Source organism: Pygocentrus nattereri, chromosome 4, assembly GCF_015220715.1.
Source record: "Pygocentrus nattereri isolate fPygNat1 chromosome 4, fPygNat1.pri, whole genome shotgun sequence".
NCBI classification, from domain to species: Eukaryota; Metazoa; Chordata; class Actinopteri; order Characiformes; family Serrasalmidae; genus Pygocentrus; species Pygocentrus nattereri.
The window spans coordinates 29,235,767-29,252,811 of NC_051214.1; the positions used below are offsets into that span (position 1 = coordinate 29,235,767).

The following is a 17,045-nucleotide window of genomic DNA, read 5'->3' on the forward strand; positions in this document are numbered from 1 at the left end:
CGATGCCCAGGGCGAGTAAAATGTGATATCAGGACAGCATATCGGGGTGGGGGGGGGGGGCGGCATTATGTATTAACAGAACAACATAACTAAGGCCAAACTCAATTCAATTGAATATTTAAACCCTCACTATGCAAAAAAAAGATCTTATCTATTTGTGCATCTGGTCAAAAATGACATCAGAGCGAGGCATGCAGGAAAAGTCGGAAAAGCAAGAACACAAAGTGAAACAAGTCTGCAGCTTCATTCCTTCACAGAAAACTCTGTTTTCATGGATTGCTTTTGATGCCTCTGTATCTGAGATGTTCAGCAAACTTTATAGGGAATATCCTAACAGGGCGTATAAAAGTAGTCCTTTTTAGGACATTCCTACTCGAGTGTCATGGCAAGTCTCACATTGCAGTGGAAAAAAAAAACCCTAGTACATCTTGACCACTGGACATGCGTATACAACAGTTGAACAGTGAAACAGATTCCAAGTTGACCAAGTTAGTGACAACAGCATATCACATGGTTAGAAAAGAAAAAAAAAAGGACTGGAACTGGGTAGCAAGTGCTGTACCAGTGTGGCTTAGAAGGAAATATTTGCCAGCTTCTGCATACAATTAATAATGTTAAGATTTTTTGTCAAGATCCTTCAAAGCATTCATGGTAGCCAATTCTTAACCTTTGTTTTTGTTTTCCTATCTGGAATTCTGGCTTGCTGAAGAGCCAAGTTTTAAAACTAACATGGCTTGCTGAAGGAAAGGTTCTAATATTCACTGACATTGTGCATAAGTAGAAATAAGTAGAAAGTATACTGTGAGAATGCACATTTATTTTAAGAATAAATAACCTTAACTATATATATTAGCTTATGTGTGCTCATTTATATTTGACTAATGTTTTAAAATATAAAAGATTTGTTCAGGATAGTAGAAATTTGGTTTGGGTGAATATCCAGGTTGCTTGTTTTTTTTTTTGTTTTTTTTTTAATAAATTGAAAATTTCTACTGATGATTTTGGTGTTTTGTGCATCCCTAATGGCACTTTGCTGATTATGCCATGCGGATTTTGTACATTTATATATATATATATATATATATATATATATATATATATATATATATATATATATATATATATATAGTACATTGACCTGAAGATGTTTTTTTAAAGTTATTTATTTGTTTATCTTAGTAAATCATTGGTTGTAAACAATGGTGTGTAGCTGTTTGGTTTGTGGTTTGTTATCAAAAGTGTTGGGGGAAAAAAAATACTGTTTCCATGTTATTTAAAAGTAGATCTTCATGCACTGTTGCAGGAATAGCCCAGCTCTAATAACAGATGTTTAAAAGTGTTTCTTTTTGTATGTATCAGTCTATCTTGTCAATAGAAGACGACACAGAGAACCCAGAGGAGAGTGTTTTCTGTCAGGTGCAGTCTCTATTTGGCCACCTGATGGAGAGCAAGCTGCAGTACTATGTACCTGAGAACTTCTGGAAGGTGAGTGTAATGTTTTGTCATTGAGCTAATACACATTCTGTTCAGACACAGTATCTTACTTTCTATTATATTGGAAGATGTTGTTATTGAGGATTACTAATGATGCTACTTGTTACGTTCCTGTGCAGATCTTTAAGATGTGGAATAAGGAACTGTATGTGCGAGAGCAGCAGGATGCCTATGAGTTTTTCACCAGCCTGGTGGACCAGCTAGATGAACATCTAAAGGTACACCATACACAAAATTAACCACTGGTTTTCCAGACAGAGATTTCGTGAGCTGATGAGCTCTTAATAGAGCTGAAAGGATTTGCTTTCAATATATCCTAATGTTCATGTGACTACATTGGCCTAAGAATCAGAGGATGTGGCTGGTTATAGGCTGAATTACACTGGAGATTACGTTGGAACTCCTGATTTATTGGGCATCTGGAAACAAGGTCTTTCTAAGACATTTGTGTTGGGTGTCTTGGCTGTGTTCTTTTAAGAAATTTGCCACTAAACAGTTTTTTCTTTCATTCAGAAAATCGGAAGAGAGCAGATCTTTAAGAACACATTCCAGGGCATTTTCTCTGACCAGAAGATATGCAAAGACTGTCCACACAGGTCAGTAATAACATAAGAGAGCAGCCTTTCTTTAAATAAGAAGAATGTGTAAATATTGATTTCCTTTAGCTTTCTCAGTGTTTGTTTTAACGTGAAGGGGAATTCCACTGAGTTTTTAAGTTAACCCTTATGTGTTGTTTGGGTCTTTGGGGCCCATTTTCAGTGTTTACAAAAAAAGATTATGCGATTTATTATTTCAACCTCAGATTCCTTGGATTTTGCTCATTTTCTGTGACTAACACACAAAATATTTTCAATGACTTTGCACTGTTCACCCCATACACATTTATATTACACATGTGGTGTTGGGGTGAACCTGCAGGGGAGTGTGGAGGTGCTGTGTCCCTTCACTCTGTTCTCCTTTTACGTGGTGTGGGTGTGTGTGGGTGTGTGTGGGTGTGTGTGGGTGTGTGTGGGTGTGTGTGGGTGTGTGTGGGTGTGTGTGGGTGTGTGTGGGTGTGTGTGTGGGTGTGTGTGGGTGTGTGTGGGTGTGTGTGGGTGTGTGTGGGGGTGTGTGGGGGTGTGTGGGGGTGTGTGTGTGTAATGGTGGACAACATGGACAGGCTGCTGACTGGCTACAGCTGCTAAATGAGAACGCTACACTGGCCACTTGTGATATATTAAACATCTGGTATTTTTACATAAATTGTAATGGCTGTGTTGATTTAAAAAAAAAGCAGTAATGCAGTGGATTTAATGCGTTTTATGTAAAATAATGAATTGTAGAGAAACTTAGATTCAGACTCTACTATTGAATCTACATGTGTCCTCTGAGTTTTTATATGTAATAATGGTTGATAATGGTAAAAAAAAAACTGATAAATTTATTCTTTTGGAGTACAGTGGCCTGCATGTGACCCTCATTGATGGATTTTAGAATTGTATTTTAGGTCAAACTCTGATCTCAGATTATCATAAAACAATGTTTTAGACTTCAGGTAATGTATTCATAACTGGTTCATGTTATAATTTTTTGTGATGGAACATTTCATAGTGAACGTCTGGCTTCCATCACCACCACCACCTTGAACAGTTCTGAGTCTGTAAAGAACATTTCATATCAAACCACTCTGAACAACTTCGTTTACATCTTAACCATTTAATTAGAGCAATCTGTGGAATTCCCCTTTAAGTGGCCCTGATTTATTTGCTTGATTGGGCTTAACTACCTCTTGTGATTCTATGACTGTTATAAGCTTTTACAGGGTTTCTCCCTCCCTCCCTCCCCCTCCGTGTGTCACAGGTATGAGCGTGAAGAAACCTTCATGGCACTGAACCTAGGGGTGACGTCGTGTCAGAGTCTGGAGATTTCTCTGGATCAGTTTGTGAGAGGAGAGGTGCTAGAAGGCAGCAATGCCTACTACTGTGAGAAATGCAAAGAGAAGGTGAAGATGTCAGTTTCATCCTAATTGAGACTGTGACATGATTAGATGAATTGATTAGGTTTTATCTGCTGCAGCTGAGGTATAGCTCTGTGTATTTTCAGTTAGCCGTGGAGGAACACAGTGAATCCCAGTATATGTGCTTGACTAGCTGTGCTTCTTTGTTGCATTGATTTATGTACTCTCTATGTTGAAGTCCAAAGGCTTATGTCCGTTAATAGTCAGTGTGTATTCTGTTTTAGAGGACCACAGTAAAACGCACCTGTATTAAATCATTGCCCAGTGTGTTGGTTATCCATCTCATGCGCTTTGGCTTTGATTGGGAGAGTGGACGCTCCATCAAATATGATGAACAGATCAGGGTAAGACCTTCACTCTTGGCCATGGTGATTTGAAATCTAAAAAAGATCTCACTTGTTGTTGGGTATCTGGGTGACAGTGGCAAACAGTAATTACACTTCTGTTAAGTGATAAGAATGCTGTATGCTTTTTGTATCTGTCCTGCTAGTTCCCATGGGTGCTGAACATGGAGCCATACACAGTGTCTGGCATGGCTCGGCAGGACTCCAGTGCTGACCATGGTGAGAACGGCAGGGGTGGAGAGGCTGGGCCTGGAGGATCTCCTCGCAAGAAAGTGACAATCTCTGAAAACTATGAACTGGTGGGAGTGGTGGTCCACAGTGGCCAGGCACATGCAGGACACTACTACTCCTTCATCAAAGACCGCAGGCAAGTGTGATTAGAGATTGATGGCTTACCTTACTGTGTGCGCAAACTTTCAAAAGTTTCTTTTTGCTTGTTATGAGTATAATATCATTTTATTCCATTGTAGGAATGTAGATTTAAATGGTAAAAAAACAAATAAGTATTTTTGTTGCTTTATTCAATATTTCAAATATTTTGACAACAGGAACAAGTTGTAAACAATCTCTAGTTTTGTGCGCACAATAGTTTATCTACTTCAAAATTAGATCAAATATGACATTCTCAATATAATTTTCTTATATCTTCATTCTCAATACTAAATGGCATCCTCTGCTTTTTTAGAAAAAAAACAGGTCCATTTAGTTTAGTTAACTTTTTTTACAACTTTCTGCTGAATATTGAAATATATGACACTGCAGAGTACCAGGATCAACTTTGAAGACATTTTATGCATGTATGTTTAATAGTGTTACATTACTGAAAAACACATTCCATATTGAACAGTAGCATAGATTTTACATAAACCACTGCTAATTTCTTCAGTAAAAGACTTCAGTTATTTATGTTTAGTATAGGAAAATAATACCATAACAACTTTTAACAAAGTACACAGGCCATATATACCACATGCTTTTACTTTACCGACAAGCACATGTTAAAAATTTGCTGCCTAGATCTGTGTATGTAGGGTGGTCTGTGTGTCTCCGTTTCTGTCAAACACCTTTTACCAGTGGTTCTTGCATAGTCTAATGTCTTAAACAGGTCCAGATGCCTGGCACAACCATGCCCCTTTAAACTGGATCAGGGAATGTGGGAATGCAGAAACAACCACACTGAGTTAACTCATACTTTTTCTTTTTCTGTCCTTTTCTTCAATGTTCTTTAGGGGCAGTTCGCGAGGCCGGTGGTATAAATTTAACGACAACGTTGTGGAGGAGTTTGACATGAACGATGAGACTCTAGAGTATGAATGCTTTGGAGGAGAGTACAGACCCAAAGTTTATGATCAGTGTAAGTCTAGGTCACTCTGTTTCCTGATACAGAGCTCAACACACAGTGTCCAACTCAGCAGTATAATTCCTACTGAAACTTCTATGTCTAACCACTCGTATATGCAAATGATGTAGTTGACAAGTAAAATATTTATTAACTGTATGGTGTAACCCCTCCGCTCGCTTTCTCTATAGCTAATCCATATCCGGATGTGCGGAGACGCTACTGGAATGCCTACATGCTCTTCTACCAGCGCATCAGTGACCAAAACTCTCCTGTGCTGCCCAAAAAGAGCCGTGTCAGCGTCATGAGGCAGGAAGCCGAGGACCTATCTCTGTGAGTTACACGTTATAGCCCTTCCTCTGCCGTTATTTTTTTCCAAAGATTCTAATTAGTTTTATTTATTTAGTTATTTATTTATTTTATTTTTTATTAAATATTTTCAATACAAAAATAAACAACCCAGCAAACAAACAGACATGTACAGAGATACTTAATAAAACAAAATAAATTCAACTAGAAAAGGTCCTGTCAAACATTTTGGACAAAGTCAGCTGCCACAGTCCAAGCAACCACAGTATCAGTCAATTCAGTCTGGCAGTGGCCTGTTACAGTACCAGAACATCCATAAAATAGAGCAAAAATGTAAATTTTAAGTGCATAATAGGTTCTGCAAGAAATTTCAAAGTTGTTTTTTTCACTGCAGTCAAAGAAGCCATTAATATTATATTTATTACTAATTGATCAATTTTAGTTAGTATATCTATGTATCAATGAGAAGTTTTCTTTGGAATGCTGCTGTTCCAAACACAGTTTTTATTGCATTTAGCTTCTGTATTGCTGAAGTACAAATATATTATCAGTCATGCTTTAAACAGCTCATAGCCAGTCCATGCAGTCCATATATGAAAACTAAGTTACAAAAATGGTTAATAATGATTATTTTTTTGGTACATAAATCCAGACAAACACACAAAATTTTGAAGCAACAATTCTGAGCTTGATAGGAGATCTACACATGATGTATCTTAGTATCTCTTGTGATGGTGCTACATCTAGTCTCTAGTCTACATTTTGTGAGTCGAGGTTGTGTTTCCTTTATTTACACTTTATTCTTCTCACCAGCAAAGTTACAAATCTTTTATCACAGTATGATATTCCAGACATCTTTACCATAATCACATTTTCTGTCCTATCCGTCTCTCAGGTCAGCCCCTTCCTCTCCTGAGATCTCTCCGCAGTCATCCCCGCGGCCACCGAGAGCCAACAACGATCGACTCACTCTGCTTACCCGCCTGGTTAGGAAAGGAGAGAAAAAGGGCTTGTTTGTGGAGAAGATGCCTGCCAGGATCTACCAGGTACAGTCAATTCACTTATCAGAGTCTCAGAGGAAAAATGCTGATGTAGGATCTGACACATCGTTCATGATGGACTTGATGGGCAAAGTCTGATCCTACATCACCGCTCTTTTAGTAAATGAAACATTTGTTTTGACAAGCAGACAGAGGTGGACGAAGTACAAAAACCATGAACTTGAGTTAAAGTAGAGATACCCAAGGTAAAATATTACTCGAGTAGAAGGAGAAGTGCTTACTCTAGACCTCAACTTGAGTAAAAGTACAAAAGTATTCGTCTTCAAATGTACTTAAGTATCGAAAGTAAAAGTATTAAAAAATTATGGCTCTGATGTCCTGTTGTCATTTTTATAACAAGACTCGCTTCATGAACTCATTTTAGGTGAAAATCCTCCAGTGTCTCTCTTGGTAAACCAGTCTTTTAATAGAATGTCATTAATTAGTGACGCTGACGTCTATTAAAATGATCATAAGCACAAAACACTGAAGGTAAACCGTTTCCATCAGGTAGAACTGAGTGGCTCTGAAATCACTTTTACACACAAGCAAGGTTTCAGTTTAAGATTACTTTGTAAATTAGTTACAAGCTGAAATAAAAACTTGCTTTAAACTCAGGATCACAAATACGTTTTCCTTTACTATATTGATCTGTAGGTCTCTGTTCATAAACATAAACTAACCAAAACTAATTTACTAATTTACTATAAAATGAAAGTGTTTGTATGAATTCAGAAAAAAAGAAACATGCCAGTCACGACTGCATTTGTCTACATATTTCTATATTGTGGTCTATTTACACAAAGTTAGGTTAGTTCATCATTTAGTTAGATGTATGTGCTCCCAAATTTTTACGCTGCTGCACTGACGTTGAACAGTGTGCTTGCACTGGGTTGGTATGACCAACAGGTCAAAACAAGCTCAGAACAAGGTGACCTCTGTGCCCTGATTTGTGTTCTTGCTTTGCACTTCTTTTGTTTTGACATGTTACATTTTTACACACACAAAAACCAAAAGGAATGACAGATTTCCCTAAATGTAGTGGAGTAAAAAGTCAGATATTTGACTTTGAAATGTAGTGGAGTGAAAATAAAAAATTTGCCCAAAATGGAAATACTTAAGTAAAGTACAGATACACAAAAAAACTACTTAAGTACAGTAACGAATTACATTTATTTAGTTACTGTCCACCACTGCAAGCAGCTGAGATCCACTTCTGAAAATGCAGCCTATGCATCTCACACATTATACAACGTGTACTTCAGTTTTAACACTCTTGTGTTGTCTGTGTTTTTGTTGTAGATGGTGAGGGATGAGAATCTGAAGTTCATGAAGAACAGAGATGTGTACAACAGTGACTACTTTAACTTCACCTTGTCCCTGGCCTCTGTCAATGCGGTGAGACATCACCATGTATCTTTTCAGAGCAAGTGCCTACAATTGTTAAAACCTGACCTGAACCTTGAACCCAAAATCACAATTGTTTGGTAATTAATTCATGTACCTGGTCATATTAAGCACATCATCATATATCTCTGAAAAAATATATATTTGTGTTTTTACATTCCTTCATCAAATTGTAATGAATTTTGCCCACCTCTGAAACAGTTTTGACGATATCCATATGCACTAGTGGTAAATAATATATAAACAGGGAAAAATAATATTAAGAAAAGGTTTCATGTTTCACCTCCCACTTTTACTACCTCCACCTACCATTGTGTGAAAACACTCAGCTCGTTCAGGCACCCTCCCTGATACTGTTTCACTGACTTGTAAAAATGAGGGAATTTAATCAGAGTTGTTTTTTCAACATGCAGACGAAGCTGAAGCATCCATCCTATCAGGCCATGGCAAAGACCAGCCTGCAGCTGGCTGTGCAGTTCCTCTTCCATACCTACCTGCGCACCAAGAAGAAGCTCAGGTGCCGAAGCTCATCTGATACAATGCTAAATGTCCAAACAATCAGAAAATCTGATTGTCGAAAGATCCTACACGGAATCATTGATGACATCCTAATGACATCATCTCTCTCACAGGGTAGACACAGAGGAGTGGATAGCCACAGTTGAGATGCTGTTGTCTAAGAGCAGTGAGGCATGTCAGTGGATGGTCCAGTACCTGGTGGCCACTGAGGGTCGGGAGATCATCAAGTGAGTGAGAATTCATGCATATGAAGATTGGCACATGACCCACTGACTGACAATTCCTGTCATTGTAGGCAGCATTTTATAAGACATTATGGATGTAATCAATTGCAAAGACAAAGGAGTATACAAAACAAAAACTTGAATATCTTTTGATGTTTTTTTTTTTTTGTTGTCGTTCTGGCTGATTGATGCTTTTGCTTTGTTGACCTGACCACCAGAGGCTGCATGCTAGTTAAGGCACTGAACACAAAATTATTAGCACGTGTCTCTGAGTGTGAGGTTTTACCAGTATCTAAATCACTTGCACCTGTTTCTGTTGGTGTGAGTGTGGCTACTTTCCTGCAACCTGATTGGCTGAGAGCACTCAGAAAGGAGACCCTGGCCACAGAATGTAAACATCTAGAGCTAGAGGCATGTTGATATGTTCATAATGGGAGGTGATGAAGGCCTTTCTGTATGTGTGCATAGTTGTGAAGCAGTGTGGGGGTGGTTCTGTTGGGGTCGTAATGCCCTCCTTGAGGATTGGCTGGTTTGTATCGGATGGTAGGATTGTCCTCAGATCACGCCACAGCTCTGTCAAGGCTACAGAATGTGCTGGACTGGTTTACAATCCTCAGGGCTCATCACACTAAACTCTTACTGATTTTGCTTAGAAAAATCCAGCAAGGTTCAGAGCCATTTTTCCACTCAAGTAGAGGTTTCAGCTGTAGCTGGTTGTTCCACCAGGCTCTGGTCTGCTGCTTGGCCAGAGAATCTGATACCAGCAACACTTGGCTCTATTGCAAAAACCAGAATACATGTGATGTATAAAGTGCAAAGAAACGTACTGAACAATAAGCAAGCAAAATATACACTTTGTTTATATACATGGTCTTACAGCAATCATATTATACTCCTATTTTGTTGGTAGTGCTTCTCTGTGGAGACCATAGAAGCTTTGTGTGTGCAGTTGAACGTGTGTGTCAAAGATAGGTTCACCTTCCAAGTAACTGAATTTAGTAATAAGAAGTCATGTCTGGATACTTTTGGACATACCGTGTATTTCTCTCAACTTCTCTTAATAGAAATTGCCTGTTGGAGTGCAGTGTTCGAGAGGTGCGTGTGGTGGTGGCATCCATCTTGGAGAAGACTTTAGAGAGTGCACTATATTTCCAGGACTCTGGGCTGGACTGCCTCCTGGACATGTTGCTGTCACTGCTGGACAAGGATGTGCCAGAAAACTGCAAGAATTGTTCACAGTACTTCAGCCTGTTCAGCAACTTTGCACAAAGAGTGAGAGACCATAAATAAATAAAGATTTTCTTCATTTTTTATTAAACAAATAAACACATAAAATAACATTTGTCTAATGAAGCATGTCCAACCACAGGGATTCGGGCCTTGTCAGTTGTTGTTGAAACATGCTGCTTATCGACGGATGCTCATCTTCCTCTTGGGTCCTAACCGACAGAATAATCAGGTGTGACTGAGCGGACTGTATATGACACAATCTCTTTTAAACAGACAATAGCAAATCATGATTTTAAATACATTTTCTATTTAATCCATGCTGTCAATACTTAGTCTTCTTGATCAGTTACAGTGACTCTGAGTTTTGTCTTAGCTGAACTCCTGCACCAGTGGAAATGAGTGGTTTGCTGTATTTGAAGGTCTTTGTCACTTTGTTTGCTTCAGAATCGTCGGTGGAGTTCGGCTCAGGCACGAGAGTTTTTGCACCTGCATAACACGCTGGCTCTGGTGGTGTTACACACAGACCTCACATCTCAGAGGACAGAGGGTGAGCATACATGCAGAACTCATAGATTGATAAGCAGGAGTGGAAAACACAACTATTATTTTAGATGTTGTATACATTTATTTTTATTTTCACTTAGACTTTCAGAAATTTTTCAGAAAAATGGTAGAACATAAAGTTAAGGGGAAAAAAAACTAATTGACTAAAAGCTGTAGTTGTAAGGTAAATGAAGGCTTGTTTTATAGTGCGTAGATTAGGTAGTGTATGATTTGGCCTTATGAAAGTGATCCCTTTTTCTCTCTGCATGTCCAGCTCCTGGTATGTTCAAACACAGCTCCTCTGGCGTTGTGGCTCCATCCTCACCTCTTTTGCCACTACACCCAGATGTCAACACTCTGCTCTTTAAACCTGAGGGACAGCCTTACCTTATGGAGGTAACACATAGACACTGAATAGGCTCTCAAACACGTTCTGTGGCCCTTGTTATAGACATCAATTGGTGTGATTGTCATTTTCATTGAGTTGTGTGTTTTGCAGGTAATGTTAGCCATGCGTGAGCTGTCTGGGCCTTTGTCCTTCCTCATAGAGATGGTGACATACTGCTGCTTCTGTAACGAGCCCTTCTCTCTGGGAGTGCTGCATCTGCTCAAGGTAAGACATGTCATAACATATAGTTAAGACTTATCTTAACTATAAATCCCCCAATCCCCTAAATTCTGATCTCACTCAGGTTTCTCCATCCTTTACAGTAGCATAGCCAAATGTATGGTTTGTTAACCATATTCACAATATCTGCCTTCAGAGTACTGATATTGCAGAAGTCTGCAATTTTCAAATAAGCCTTTAAACAATCACTAAATCCTTTTTTGTACTATGAGCTAACTGACCAATCATGGACATTCTTTGGGTGAATGAAGGAATTCACGTGATCTGACGCAAAAAAAAAAAAAAAACAATCCAAATCAGTCATTAATCAACAAGGGTTCACCAGTGTGTTTTAATATACTGAAAAGCATTTTGAAATCACAATATTTAACAGTATAGTTAAATTATAGTATTTTGTTCCATATCATAAAGCCAGTAATGATGCCAAAATGCTCTCTGTCTGCGGTTTCAGAATCACCTGGAGACGGCTCCTCCTCATGAGCTAAAGAATGTCTTCCAAATGCTTCTGGAGATTCTGGTGAGTGATGTTTCATAGATCAGGAGTCTTGCATGTAAACTAAATAATATAATTCTACGTTGTTTATAATAATAGGAAAGGCTTGCTAAACTTGTGCTCAGTAATGTCTGGTTATTGAAAACTGTTGATGTAAAATCTGCCAGCGGTATGTTAAATTGAGAAATGGGGGAAACAGTATTTGTGACATGGTTATTTTTTCTTGATTTTTCAGATGGTAGAGGATCCTCTACAGTCCCAAAGACTGAAATATGCATTTGAGTCTGAGAAAGGGCTTCTGGGTAGGTAACATTCCTCTCTCCCTGTTATAATGAATCTGTTTTTTTAATGTGATGGTGAGTATTTTTATTTTTTATTGCCCTTTTCCAGCTTTGATGCATCAGAGCAACAATGTGGACAGCAGCCGCTGCTACCAGTGTGTGAAGTTCCTTGTCACTCTAGCTCAGAAGTAAGTGCGCAGAAATTCTTAGCTCTCCTCTGCTTGCTTTTGGCTCTTTTACTCTCAAATTGTAAAAAACAAAACAAAACCAAGCAACCAGAGACATGACGAAATGATTTTGGTACATGTGAGTTTTTACACAAGATGAAACCATTGTCTGTGTTCACCAGGTGTTCTCCTGCTAAAGACTACTTCAAAGAGCTTTCAGGCCACTGGAGCTGGGCAGTGCAGTGGCTGCAGAAAAAGGCAAGTTACACCATTAAGCAAACCCGTTTGCTCAAGTAATGTATTCTGATTATTCAGCTACAAGTACACAGTGTAATGAAGCAACGTTTCTCAAGAGCCTTGGTGCGTCTTACAAGATCCTTCTCAAAGGGCTTGGTGCCTCCAGGTTTTACTGGACCACACATTTCAAGCTGACTGGGACAGTGCAATGAAATGTGCTGCATTGCAATAAATATGTACACAACAATGTACTTTAACGAGCCTTAGACTTTTATTGATATGTGATCTCGGCTCTCTTAGATGTCTGAGCATTACTGGACGCCTCAGAGCAATGTGTCCAATGAGACGTCCACGGCTAAGACCTTCCAGCGAACCATCTCAGCACAGGTATTGTACTTCTTTGCATTGGTGATGGTCCTCTTCAGTGATGCATTATCTTGCTTCTAGTGTTTTTTTTTTTTTAAATCCAGTAATCATTAGGAAGTGTTGCTTATCCTATCATCTGTCGTGTTTTTGTGATTTTTGATGATTAGGACACGCTGGCCTATGCTACAGCTCTATTGAATGAGAAGGAGCAATCTGGAAGCAGTAATGGCTCTGATGGCAGCCCAGCCAATGAGAACTCTGACCGCAGCCTCAGACAGGTACACACAACACCACCCCATTTCCCCTTCACATACACTACTGGTCTTGCAGAGCCAGACATGATTTCAAAACAAGAATACACTCATACAACTTGTGAAACTCTGAATTTCTGAATTGCAGTGATATTAGCCTATCTAATCCTTACTCCTTATCTTGTAGAGTACAGTCAATAACATGCAAAGAAGCAAACAATACTGTTAGCTTTTTCCCTTGCAAGAAGGTAATGTTTTTTACAGTGTTGATGAGTGCATCATCACCCCCTACTTTGAGCTCTGCCTTTGTGAGATGTTTGATAGGATTAGAAATTTAACACTGAGCTTGTTCCCACCCTACAAAGTTCACACCCCCCAGATGCTCTTCACATGGCCTCACAAGACTAGTGCATTACAGAGCAGAAATTACTGAAACACTGAAAATAAATATTTGAATCAAGAAAATAGTATTTTTTATTTATATAAATATATAAAATGTATAATTAATATATGTTTGCAGCAATTGCATACTGCAAATATGAAGCTGCTCTTATTGGTTATCCTGCAGAGATCTATTGAAGCTGTAATCATATCCACATGAGTCTCACTTTCTTATGATCATGTAGGTTTGATTAACTGAAAGTGTGTTTAAATTAAGAGTCTGCAAATAATTAAGAACTGGCCAATATAAGTGACTGTTATAAACAAAGCCAGTGATGGGCTTTCCCAGAACTTCAGTTTAACTAGATGTCAATAAACATGTGTTGTGCTGGTTGTTGGCAAATAAAATCACTGCTTGCTTCCATAATTTGACCTTTTCTAAGGATGGGTTTTTGCTGGGTTATTGATTATGGCCTTGTCTCTCTTTTTGTTTCAGGGCTCAGAGTCTCCTATGATGTTGGGTGACTCAAAGAGTGATTTAGAAGATGTTGACCCCTAACTCTCTTCATCAGCAGCAGGGGCACTTTTTTACACTAGCAAAAAAAATCCCTCCAATGGAGAGACATTGTGGCTCCAAGCAGCCAATCAAAAGACTGCATTTGCCCTCCTATGGGCAGGAAATGGATTTCCGGAAAACGAAAGGCAGCAACGCATCCAATCAGAGCGCTGAGTCCCATACTGCAAGCGGGGCTCAGTAGAACATGGAGGAGTTTTTTTTTTCTTTTCTTAAAACTTTTCACACCGAACTACAAGATTCAGTGGTGCCGAGGGAGGGGTGGGAGTTTTAAAACAAAGGAAAAATGAAATGATGTTTTGTGGATATTTGCCAATATAATGAGAGATACTATTCATGAAAACTTAAAGCTGTGTTCAATAGGTGTAATTTCAAATGTAAAGTAATATTTTTAAGAATCCTGTACCCCCCCCCCCCCCCCCCCCCCCTTTTCCATCTGTTTGAGTGGTGCCTCATGATCAGCTCTAAGAGGAACTTGCAAGCCTCGGCTAGTTAAATAATAACTGAGCCTTTTTTTCACCCCTCTCTTTCTCTTGCTGATATTTTTTTAAATGCACTTTATATATGAGTTCAGTTTGTCAGAGGGGGGCAGGTGATGTTTGACAAGTTCCTCATATAGGGGCGATTGAGTGGCCATATCTCTTGCTGCTTTGCTTTCTTTCTTGTTCTTTCTTTTCTTGCGCTGCCTGGGAAGAGAGTGTGAAATCTGAGTGCATTGTGGGATGGGTCTCGAATCGCTGCCTCCTTTCTTCATCCTCACCACAACCATGGTAACTGGTACGGTGTCCATGGCAATTGAGATGCCCCCCCCATGGTGTCTGCTCATACTGCAGGATTTCTTGGTTCATTCTGATATGCAAAGGGGAGCGTTGTGGTCATTTATAGTCTTTTATTTTTCTTTTTTTTTTCAAACCTGTAGTCCAGTTCTTCTTAAATCACAGTGGAAAGAAGGACTTTGTGCAGGAAAAGGAATAGTAGGAACAAATCATCTCTCTGGTCTTCACTTTTCTCCATAAGAACCTTCCTGGAATAAGTGCCAGAAGCAGCCAACTGACCTCTTATGGTGGAAGTTTTTTTGTTTGTTTGTTTTTGCGTTATTTTCTGTATCTGATGTTTTTCTCTTTTGCTGTGACTTTGTCTCAGGCCTGCTGCCTCATCCGGATGCCAACTCAAGCCACGGCTACACATGTTGTCTTTCGCTCCTGGTTCCCTCTCTTGGCTCAGTTTTGCCACTCTATGGCTGTGCAGTTGGAGCAGATGTTTTTCGTCAGCATGCAGCCTGACGTCTGACTGTTCTTGCTCAGAACTGTACACATCTAATCATTCAGTGGCCACACGCACACTCAAAAACTACACCCCCAGCTATAAATCTTCTTGCTGGATGAACACACATTGTGTACAAAGAGTCTGGAGGCTTAATAGGACAAGAGCTAGTCATATCACACAATCAACCTCATGCGCGATGCTTTTGAGCTTTAACTTTTGATGCTTGTTCAGGGGTTTTACTTTGCCAACAGCCGTTTTATGATTATTTGCTTGTATGTGTTTACTTGTATCACTTCTGTCTGCCTTATAGCACACATACATGGTGGAAAGTGGAGGACAGGGAAGGAGGAGTGGGGGAAAATGATAGCAACAGACAACTGGAGAAGAGTGCAGAGATGACATGGTTCAGTTTGTGGAGCCCGCAAGTGCCTTTACCCCAGTCCTCCTTTACAAATCTTTCAGTTTCCCTCAGTTATGATTTACAAATCACACAGCGACAGCACTGCTGCGCTCATCGTCGAGTGCCAAAAGAAGAAAAGGAGTGCTTTGCAGGGTGCCAAGGTCAGTGTGGTACTCGTTTTGACCCCTGGCTTTGATTATGCTGACCGGATTCTTCACTCTTGTCCATTTCACTTGGAAGCTTTTTGTCTCTTTCTGTCTTCTTCTGTGCCAGAGTGGAATCAGAAGCTCAGTCAGAGCATAGTCAGGCAGAGTATGTTGCTTACTTTGTACTTAGACTAGACTAGAGCGCTTGGATACTTTCACACAATGTTTACAAACAGACCTATCTCAACACTGCACCGCGTGATGCCGTTTGCTTTTCAGAAAGGAACGTTGCATGAAATGTCTTTCACTTGCCAATCATGAGGTTTATCTCTCAGTTGTTATAGAACTTAAATGATGCGGATTGGCTTGTGCAAGTTCCTGAACAATCATCCTTAAACAGTGAAGAGAAATGCTGTCGTTTACCTCAGTGTCACCTGCTGTTCATATGTCTGCACCTGGGTGTCATAGTTACTGTGCTTCTTTGCTTATGCATGTATGTCAGTGAATGTAAGTGTGGAAAGCTTGACTTTGATGTCTTTTGTTAAAGCTGTTTATGGGTCACTAGAACCCCCTACAGAGCAAACCAAGGGTCTTTTTTGCCCACAATACCGTTTTAGCCTCTTTTTCTGCTTCTTAGCAACCAATCAGCTACAGCCATCCACTATAGTTTTAATCTCTTTCATTTAAAAGTGTGTGGTCAGGTGAATGAAATGGTTTTTAGGATAATCAGATGCTGAAGTCCACATGTTGCCGTGTTGTTTTATGGTTTCTCATAAGCCCAGGCCTCATATTGCTAGAGTTTCTGCTGTAGCGCAGGCCAGTTCAGGCTTGGTTCAGGAGGGCACAGTTCACCAGACCAGTGCCTTGACCCAAGGAAGATCTCTCGCAGAGGCACTTTCACTCAGAAACCTCAAAACAACCTCCTTTATCAGTTCGTCACATGCAGGAAAGAGCTTGCAATAGCCCTGTATTTGGACAGATGCTCGAACTTCACTCAGTGCTGAACTTTTCCTCGGAAAGGCAGAAGCTGAATGGGTAGCTCAGCTCTTAATGGAAGGTGGACAAACTTTAAGTAGAGACTAAACGCTTTGAACTCAGCCTCCATTCTTTTTCCATCCCCTTTGCGATTGTCGTGTTCCCCTCTCTCGAGCGTTTTTAAATAGCAGGTGATTGGCCGGGGCTGGAGACACTTAAAGGGTTTTATTTACTGATTAGATCATGCTCCTCTCCCGAGGACGTGTGACTTGTCAAAATTCAGAAATGCATGTTAAAACCACATTTTAATTTGTACATCAGAGTTTGATTATGGGAACTATTTGATATAAAACAATGAATAAAACTGGAATGCACAACCTTTTATAAACTGTGTAACTTCGATCTTCGTGCATCTCTTACAATGAAAAATACAAG

At 39.5% G+C, this 17,045-nt stretch overlaps 1 protein-coding gene across 3 annotated transcripts in view; it reads left to right on the top strand.

Annotated features, from left to right (window-relative positions):
* Positions 1 to 16,998, top strand: part of usp24 (ubiquitin specific peptidase 24) — a 78,358-nt gene extending 61,360 nt beyond the window's left edge. For all 3 annotated transcript variants that reach the window (XM_017689042.2, XM_037538139.1, XM_017689051.2), the window contains 24 exons: positions 1,360 to 1,485; positions 1,614 to 1,712; positions 2,008 to 2,090; positions 3,334 to 3,475; positions 3,715 to 3,834; positions 3,981 to 4,201; positions 5,064 to 5,188; positions 5,365 to 5,506; positions 6,378 to 6,528; positions 7,825 to 7,920; positions 8,343 to 8,446; positions 8,562 to 8,675; positions 9,737 to 9,944; positions 10,042 to 10,131; positions 10,347 to 10,449; positions 10,720 to 10,841; positions 10,945 to 11,058; positions 11,525 to 11,590; positions 11,802 to 11,868; positions 11,957 to 12,035; positions 12,197 to 12,272; positions 12,552 to 12,638; positions 12,785 to 12,895; positions 13,746 to 16,998. In XM_017689042.2, coding sequence (XP_017544531.2) covers positions 1,360 to 1,485; positions 1,614 to 1,712; positions 2,008 to 2,090; positions 3,334 to 3,475; positions 3,715 to 3,834; positions 3,981 to 4,201; positions 5,064 to 5,188; positions 5,365 to 5,506; positions 6,378 to 6,528; positions 7,825 to 7,920; positions 8,343 to 8,446; positions 8,562 to 8,675; positions 9,737 to 9,944; positions 10,042 to 10,131; positions 10,347 to 10,449; positions 10,720 to 10,841; positions 10,945 to 11,058; positions 11,525 to 11,590; positions 11,802 to 11,868; positions 11,957 to 12,035; positions 12,197 to 12,272; positions 12,552 to 12,638; positions 12,785 to 12,895; positions 13,746 to 13,808 — 2,709 coding nt within the window. In that variant the 3' untranslated portion in view covers positions 13,809 to 16,998. The remainder of the gene's footprint in view (positions 1 to 1,359; positions 1,486 to 1,613; positions 1,713 to 2,007; positions 2,091 to 3,333; positions 3,476 to 3,714; positions 3,835 to 3,980; positions 4,202 to 5,063; positions 5,189 to 5,364; positions 5,507 to 6,377; positions 6,529 to 7,824; positions 7,921 to 8,342; positions 8,447 to 8,561; positions 8,676 to 9,736; positions 9,945 to 10,041; positions 10,132 to 10,346; positions 10,450 to 10,719; positions 10,842 to 10,944; positions 11,059 to 11,524; positions 11,591 to 11,801; positions 11,869 to 11,956; positions 12,036 to 12,196; positions 12,273 to 12,551; positions 12,639 to 12,784; positions 12,896 to 13,745) is intronic.
* Positions 16,999 to 17,045: the final 47 nt, after the last annotated feature.